The sequence below is a fragment of the Capsaspora owczarzaki genome (assembly GCF_000151315.2).
Source record: "Capsaspora owczarzaki ATCC 30864 unplaced genomic scaffold supercont2.3, whole genome shotgun sequence".
NCBI classification, from domain to species: Eukaryota; class Filasterea; order Ministeriida; family Capsasporidae; genus Capsaspora; species Capsaspora owczarzaki.
In genome coordinates, this window is record NW_011887294.1 from 2517807 (window position 1) to 2526311 (window position 8505).

Consider the following 8505-nt stretch of genomic DNA (forward strand, 5'->3'; position numbering starts at 1 on the left):
CTGTGGATGGGTGCGACTTATGAGGATTGTCCTCACCATGAGACGCCACTTGGTCATGGTTGCTGCCGATCTCGGTTGCTGCCGATCTCGGTTGCCGCCCCATGCCACAGAGCAACACCAAGAGGACAAGGACATCCATGCGCGACGCGGTGGGACGAACAACAAACCCCCAAACCAGTTCGGGGTAGTGCGTCACCCTCCAACCCACGCAAACGTTGTCCTTGTCAAACCGATCATCAACCGACAGAATAGAGATAAGTAGCTCGTTGACGGCGAACAATCACGCGGTCGGCATTTTTCTCCCCCTCTTATTATGATTTGTGCTCTATTTATGCTCACTCTCTCTCTCTCTCTCTTGGTTTTTTTTGTTGCCCGCTGTAAGATCGCACGCGGAGCCTCTCTCTGTCTTGCTCTCTCACACTTTCTCTCTCACTCTTTCTCTCTCTCTCCCTCTCTCTTTCTCTCTTTCTCATCTCATCGAACGCATTCCCATCCGTCTCTCGCTCTCGCTCTCTCTCGTAACCATCTCGCTAGCTCTTTTGATTGCTTTGGCGGCGGTCTTTAAGTTTTTTTTTTTTTTTTTTGCTTTTTTTTTCAACTCCAATCTCTCCGCTTGATCGTCGTATTCTGGTGTCGGCGTTTGCGTTTTGCGTGTGGTGCAATGTGCTTCATCAATCTGTCATGCGTATTGAAGGGAGAGGGAGCGGAGAGCGAGTGGTGCGGGGCACCGTGTTTCTTCTGTTGCTTGCTGTTTTTTTGTTTTTCGTGTTTTTGTTTTTTTTTTTTTGCTTTTTTTTTCAACTCCAATCTCGCCGCCTGATCGTCGTATTCTGGCGTCGGCGTTTGCGTTTCGCGTGTGGTGCAACGCGCTTCATCCATCTGTCATGCGTAGTGAAGGGGGAGGGAGCGGAGAGTGAGTCGTCTTGTGTTGCTGTGACACCACGTTTCTTCTTTCCTTTTTTTCTTCTTTCCTTTTGTTTTTTTTCTTGGTGGGTTGAACGGTTTTCTTTTTCTCGATTGATTTTTATTTTCCTTCTTGTCAAAAGCATGACCATAAACAGCACAGTAACGCAAAAAAAAAGGAAAAAAAAAACAAAAACAAAAAAAGACGACTTCAGCGTGCTCGGCACTGGGCGCCCCTTTCACCCCCTACCCACCAATACCACCATGGTTATTGATGCGAGGTCATTGCGTGATTTATCGAGAAAGTAGGAGAGCACAGAGCGCAGCCTGGGAGCTCGATTCCAGCTTGCATTTGAAGTCAAAACCAAACTCACAACAAAAAACAACCGAAAGAAAAACAAAAGAAAAGCGAAGCCATCAGCAAGATCGCATCTCAACATTGCGAGTCTTCGTCGTCATGATGAAAGTGGACAAATGAACCAAACTCACCATTGACATTGACGACATGACTTCCAAAAAAACAAAAAAACAAAATCACTTTGACAGGTTCAGTCGTTGTTTTTTTCCTTTCAACCCTCCTCACGCTCGTCATCGCTTCATTGAACACGATGCTGAGTGCCATTCGCCTTCCGCCCGCTCCGCTCGTCAAAGCGGCATCCCGTGGTGCTGCTGCGTGTATCACGACTCCTGTGCCGCGCGCTGCTGCTGCTGCACTGAGCACGGCTGCAGCTGGCTTTGTCGCTTGCAAAGCGCCGAAACGTGCTCAAGGTAAAGTTCTTTCTTCTGTTTCTGTCCACCGATGCCCCTGCTCCCCGCTTCCCTCTGCTGCTGGTCAACGAGCACCAGCTGCTGGTCAATGAGAACCAACGCGGGGTGCGCCTCTATCGTCGTTGTGTGGCGTGCATGCGGCCTGCGTGGCAATGTTCGGCCAGCCAGCCTTTTTTTTTTTCCTGTTTTTTTTTTTCCCCCTCTTTTTCAGCTTGCCTGCTGGGGTTCGCCTCATTGCTGGGCATCAAGACCCCTTACCTCGCGCTGCGCCCCGTGTCTACAATGCCAACTCCGTCACCATTGACTGGTGTGCGTCATCTCTCTCGGCTTGAAGGCCTGCCGGCCCTTTTTTTTTTTTTTTTTTTTTTTTGTTTTTTTTTTTTGTGTGTGTGTTACATCACGTCGTCGAGAGCGAAGCTTCTCTACTGTGTTCGAGTCTCGACTTGATTGTGTGGCAGCAAATGTTACTTGCTTTGATGAATACTGCCCAATCCATTCACTGCCACCTGCTCTTGTAGTTGCGCCGCCCACTTTGCCCGAGCCGGCGTTGGACGCCTTCCTCTCCCCCTCTGGCGCCGTCCCCGTTCCCTCCTTTGGCGCCCTCCTGTTCCCCGCCTTTGGCGGCGTCCGCTCCCGTATCGAGAGGAACTATGAACGCTCCAGCCTGCTCATTTGGCCCCGCAGGTCCCACTCGACCTCTGCTTCCGGCCCTCCGTCCGAGATCGACGCCAAAGCCCCTGCTGTAAGCATCCTTATCATGGTCTTGAGTTGCATGTACTCAGGCTCACTTTGTGTCACCGTTCTAGGCGACTGTCAACCCTTCAGCGGAGGATGACCGTGCGTTGATTGATCGCCTGCCCGAACTCCTCCGCAAGCCTTTCGGTACGATTCGTCCACTGCTTTGGAGTGTAGAGTTGTTCACCGACTGACTGTGAACCGGCGTGACAACAGAGGCGAAATGGGAGGCACCCGCCCTTCGCAAGCACCTGCTCGAAAAGCTGTCAACTGCTCAACTGTTTCTTTCCCAAAAGAATGCAATCTCTGTTGTCCAAACAGAGCTCTCCGCGTTCGCGTCAGTCGTTCCCGAAGCGATTTCCGACGTTGTGGCGACACGCAAAAAGGATGTTGAGAAAATTCACTCAGCTGGAGATCCCAGAACGTTCGCTCAAACGTTCTACGGCTGGGTCGAGCAGTGGTCCAAGAACCACGGTACGAACTGACATGCAATAATTGTGTGTGTGTGTGTGTGTGTGTGTGTGTGTGTGTGTGTGTGTGTGGTACATGGTCTGAGTTGCTGCGGGTTTTCTGACAAATTGTTCTCTCGTGACCAGCTATGCTGAAAAACACACCGGAACTTATCCAAGCTTCACTTGCGGGTTTGATTCAACTCACGCCAAAGAAGAGAAATACGGTATGACTTATTCTGGTGACATTCGTGTTGGAGTTGCAGGTACCTCTGTACTCATCTGGCTGTGCTTTTGGCAGGATAATTTCGATTACCCCCTCGTCGACTTGCAAGTGGCAACCACTGCTATTAAAGCGCACATGATCAACCGATTGGAGCGACCAGGGAAGAGCACCGACCGACTGCGTTTTCCATCACTTCTGGCGTCGACGTTGCCTGGTGCAGGAAAATCAAGGCTCTGCCAAGAGTTTGTGGGCAGCATCGCTCCTGACGTATTCAACAGCCGACGACTCGAGTTTATTTCCTTGTTTGTCACCTTCAATAACGCAACCAATTTCGACAGCATTAAAGACTGGACCATCGTCCACAACGCCGACCCTGAACACGCTCTTGCGACTCGCCTTCTGCAAGCATACTTCGACATCCCGCCGACCTTCTTTGAACTGAACTTTGCGCAGACCGGGAGCTTTCAGGTGGCTGCTACTCTGAAGTTCATCCAGCAGTTCGAGTTTAAGCGTCGGCGCGGTCGTGCGCCGAAACCTGGGGATCAATTACCGTACGTTGCGATTGCGGTCGACGAAATCAACAGATTGCTTGCTGTGTCCGCTGATGCGTTGAAAGAGCCAGCCGCTGTGAAACGGGCGGACGCTGCGAGCAACGCAGACGAGCAGGACAAGGTTGGTGCACAAGAGAAGCTGGTCTCCGAGGCGAATCCGGTCCCACAAGTACTGTCCGCTTCTGAAGCCTCGGTCGTACAGGCAAATCTAGCCAGACAACGCTACTTGGAGAAGGTGAAATCTCAGCGTTGGCTGCTGAAGCAGACACTTTGGTCACTCAAGGCTGCCACCATCGATCCTGCTTCACGGCTCTTTGTACTCTATGCCGGAACTTTGCCAGAACATCTCAGGCCCGGTCTGGTCGAGCCGTTGGACTCCAACGCTTCTGGCTCGAGCAACTTAGCTGTCAATCCGGTTCCAATGGAGCCCTTCGATGGCCCCCACACCGCCGAGTTTGTAGACGTGGTTGCCGGAGTTAAACAAACAAAGTTGGATTGGCGCCTTGATGCCACCTTAGTGGGTCAACTTCGTATTGCTGGTGGCTTGCCGCGTCACATTGAAGACGTGATGGACGTGGATACGCCTGATGCGATTGCTCGACCACAACTGAGCCCTATTTCTTTGATCAAGCTCGTGCGCTTTTGTGCGTTCAATGCACGACTAACAGGAAAACCGCTCTTGGAGGACGTGGCTGCTTGGGTCAGTCGCGGTGCAGCTGTTGCAGGTATGTTTTTCCATCAGGATTTTGGCATGTGCTGATGTGGTTGCAACCATCTCACGTATTGCGGCTGGCTATGATGCGATTCGCTGCATCAGCTCAGTCCAAGATCGCAGCCCGGTCCCTGCAGTTCAACTTGTACAAACCACTCGCTTTGCGTAAGTGCCGGCTGTGTTTCTAATTGGAGCTGATATGCATGCCCGTCAATGAGTCGCAAGTGAAAGCGGAGATCGGCGATACGGAGCACTCATTTGAGCTTCAACATTTCGCAGTACCGGCTGATCAGGTCCTCGAGCCTGTTCGCCATAGCCTCGAATTGATCGAGCAGCTTGCAGGCTCACTGAAGCAATGCCTAAACTCGATCACAGCAGACATGCAAGGCTCTGCGTCCAGGCCCGATCTGTGGGAGCGACTTGTCGTCCACCTATTCAACTTGCGGGTGACAGCGTATCTTGCCGATCACGTGCTATCTTCGCTTGCACCTTCCTCGTCAATCCGCGTCCCTCTAACCGAGTTACTGCCTGGGGTCAAGTTTGGCCCGGGCTGCTCAGAACTGTCACTCAAGTTGAATCCCAAAACCTTGAAGAACTTTTCATTCATGCAACTTGCCGATCGAGGCGAGCCAGGAATCGACGCTTACATGCACGCCGACCTCGTTGGTCACGTATGTTTGAAGATGGTCTTGCTGTATTGCATCTTGGATGAATTGTCTCGTTGAGTACTGACTGCCTTCATGACGATTTGCGCACATCAGCGGTCCAAGACACGCGTCGTCATTGGTCTGCAGATGAAGCTGCACATGCAACTCAAGTCAATGACTCCCACTAAATATGAGAAAGCAGCCCGCAAGCAACTCGAGAAGCACTATGTGGATGAACAACACAGACAGAACACGCTTGTTCTCGTTGGAATCATGTCGACTTCTCGGCGTGCAACTACTGATCCTCCTAAACACTCGTGGGTGTTGGAGCGGGACACTCTGGACGAGTTTGCGCAAGGATTTCAGAAGGTTGTGCAGTGTAAGTTCTTGTTCGTGCCCACGCTGTTAACGATTGGTGATGCTTGCTGAGCACGCACTGACCTACTGCATGTTGCTGCAACAACAGGCGCCTACTCGTTCGACCCGCATCACAGCCCTGCAACACACATTGCGAGTTTCCTCTATTCGTGGGGCACGAAGTCACAAGCTGTGTGCGACGCGTTGGCACACCTTCTCGTGCAAACTCGGCACCGAGTTCACCAGCCAGACAGCCGGCAGCAGTTTAGAACAGCGGAAGACCTGCGCCAGTTCTTGCTGGCTCAGATTGGTGCTTCCAAAGAGGTCTCGTTCACCTTGACGGAGAGCGGCAAAACAAAGCAAGTGGCCCACACTCTCACGAAAAAGGATGTCCCACTGGTCAAGCACCTTGGCTGGTACTTTGCATTGCCTCGTAAGGCGCGTTCCGCAACGTCGTCCTCCAGCGCCAGCGTGTCCAGTTAGAGGCTTTGGACAAAGTTGATGGTTACGGCGTTCATCAGAATGAGTGCCGGCATTTTCTCAGCACATTTGCTGAGCCATTGTCTCAATTTGGTTGTGTGTTGTTCGCATTGTTTTGGGTCTCCTCGATGTTTGTGCCACATGTAAGTGTTATTTCATGATTTGTGTGCCGTACGAAGCTCGATTCAAAAATCAAAGTTTAAGAACGGACTGGCAAGTCGTGGCGCTTCGTCCACGTCTCGGACAGGTTGAGCCGGGAGGTCAGGCTGGTGCATGACAAAGATCAACAATGCTGAATGCACACTCGTGACTCACATTGAGCCGGCTATTGACAGTTGCATGCATGTTCCAATCGTTGAGAAAGTAGGTTGCCAAACCCGAGCGCCCTTTTGTGGTTTCGATCTTTACTCACGGTTGTTGGCAAAATGTGATTGCAGACCAGCGGCAAAGTGCGTTCGGCAGTCATTGGACTGCAAGACAAACATCATGAGTCTTTTCGTCTCACCACCCAAGACGAGATTGAGAGGCTGGAAACGAATGCTCGGAAGGAACTCGCCCGAAAGTGTGTCATGGAAGAAGACACTGTCATTCTTGTCGGAGTCATGTTGGCGTCTCGAGTGACGATTGCACATCCGCCACCGCTTTCGTGGGTGATGCACCGCGGCGACCTGGACCAATTCGTTCAAGGCTTCCAGATGACAGTTCCTTGAAAACGTTCCTTGCACTGCAAGATTGCATGTCATTTTCGCTCACCACACTTCTGCCGGCCTCGGAAAACGTGAAAAAGCGTGACTAGAGAGATGCTTGTTCAACAGTCAAACAACATGAATGTGGAATGCCGTTGACATTGTCAATTTGTACTGTGTGCACAAAAAGCACAAACATTCAACTCGAGTCACGCAAAGAATCAACCAAAGCAAGCAAGCTCCACTTTAGTATTCAGAACAGCCACCATTCTCGTCAATCACGTCTTGGATGCAGCGTGGCATCGAGGAAATGGGATCTCGGCAGACCTCATTCAGGACGGTAAACCTTCTCGTGCGATTGTACAGGTTGAGGACCAAGATCCACTACTGGCGGTCAAACTTTGTTAATTGAGGAAAATGATGAGCGGGATTTCGCCACTGCTGGTGATTGCATCGAGTTTTGAATTGGCTCTTTGCTCCGACTTTTTTTTCGGGTGAAATTGTGTATTCCAGAATGATTCACAACCTCAAAAGCAAAACTCAAGAAGACTAATGAAAGAAGAGCCCCCTTTTCAAGCAAAGTTCAACGAAATGGGCCCGTATTTGAGTCTGGCCGCGGCATCGTGAAGCTCCAGTTCAAAGACAAATTTGCCGGTAGCCGTTTCCTTGGCGCATGCGCCCCACATTTGCATTGCTTCTGTCCTCCTCAAAGTCAGGTCCTCGTAAGCTCTGTTGGAAACAAGTTTATCGAACATTGCGGTCGCTATTTCTGGTGTCGCGTCCAAACTGTCGAATTTCGCCAAGCACCGAAGTCGCCAAATGGTCCAACGCGCCAAGTGGTAGAGGGTCATCAGCAATCTGAAAGCAGGTCTGTTGCGTCGATATCCTCGTGGCAGTGTGGGGTTGTGGGCAGGTCCGAAGAGTGCATGGGCTGCCGAGGACGGAGTGCCAAGATCGTGTGCGACAACCATAACTTGCTCGACTCTAAGCCAGATGTGTTCAGCTACCGGGCATTCGTAAATCAGGTGGATCCAAGTCTCGGTGGGGCGAGCGTTTCCTCGTCGGCAGTGCGGGCAAGCGTAGGTGCCTAACGCTCTCTGCATCAAGGTCTCCTGCTTGGTTTTGCCCTTCTCGATGTCGGCTCTAAGCTGTTGCTCTCCCGTCCACTCGGTTTGGTGTGCGATCCGCCACACCAGTGAAGCCTGCTTGCGTGTGACCAGGTTGGTGTTGAGCACAGCCTTCATTTCGCTCCAGTTCCAGTCAATGATTCTGTCCCATTCGAGCAGTGCGCGCGAGGGCTCGGGGGTGGCTGTCAAACGCTTGCGGATGGCCTTGAGTGTTGTATCCTTGTGCACGACTGGTAGTGGTGTGAGGCCTTGCCCGTGAAGCATCAGCACACTCGGGTCGATCCACGCGTCAAAACCATAGCCGACAAAGTACGTATCGGTTGCCTGGGGCTTCCACCTGCCGTTGGCAAGCAGGGTTTTCTTTGCGCTGTGTGAGACCCATTTCACCGTGAGCAGCGGTCTTGTGGCGGTTAGCTTGGTCCAACTCGTCGCGAGGAAGGGTGCGATGATGTTGTTGTCTGACCAGCCATGACGTCGTAGCAGAAGCATGGTGCCTTCGCTAGTGTTCTTCACTGCCAGCACTTCGTGTAGCAGTGTGCTGCCAGCTCTCGTCGTTGTCGAGCACCAGGGATAGTCGTCCGGCTCCGTGACTTCCCTGCTCAGAATCTCTTCCACGCCCGAGTCTCGCAGAGCCTCAAGCAGTCGCGTCAGCTTGCTGTGCGTGGCCCCTGGAACCTTGATTTCATCGGCGGTTGCCCACCTTTGTTCTTTGAAGTTCCAGAGATCGCTCACCGTCTTGTAGTCGTTTCTCATCCAGGATGGCCAGTTGGTCGTCTTGCCGTCGTCCGTCACCAGTGGATTGCTCCACAGCGGCAAAGTCAGGGCCTCGATTCGGTTGTTGGGCCTGCGTGGCGCGGGTTTGAG

General features: G+C 52.0%; 2 protein-coding genes across 2 annotated transcripts; both read left to right on the top strand.

The window, feature by feature from the left end:
- Positions 1-1511: 1511 nt before the first annotated feature.
- CAOG_08632 (hypothetical protein) lies at positions 1512-5831 on the top strand (the record flags this gene model as incomplete). The annotated part of the gene is made up of 11 exons (XM_011271930.1): positions 1512-1671; positions 1883-1978; positions 2190-2413; positions 2478-2553; positions 2728-2880; positions 3003-3082; positions 3157-4357; positions 4450-4509; positions 4624-5015; positions 5106-5370; positions 5458-5831. The coding sequence occupies 11 exons, from the start codon at positions 1512-1514 to the stop codon at positions 5829-5831; spliced, it is 3081 nt and encodes a 1026-aa protein (XP_011270232.1).
- A 192-nt stretch (positions 5832-6023) lies between these two features.
- Positions 6024-6825, top strand: CAOG_02797 (hypothetical protein). The gene is made up of 2 exons (XM_004349500.2): positions 6024-6191; positions 6266-6825. The coding sequence occupies exons 1-2, from the start codon at positions 6102-6104 to the stop codon at positions 6536-6538; spliced, it is 363 nt and encodes a 120-aa protein (XP_004349550.1). The 5' UTR covers positions 6024-6101; the 3' UTR covers positions 6539-6825.
- Positions 6826-8505: the final 1680 nt, after the last annotated feature.

Coding starts and splice junctions, on each gene's coding strand:
- CAOG_02797 (XM_004349500.2), top strand. CDS start 6,102: ATGACAAAGATCAACAATGCTGAATGCACACTCGTGACTCACATTGAG. Junction 6,192..6,265: donor ATGTTCCAATCGTTGAGAAA/GTAGGTTGCCAA, acceptor ATGTGATTGCAG/ACCAGCGGCAAAGTGCGTTC.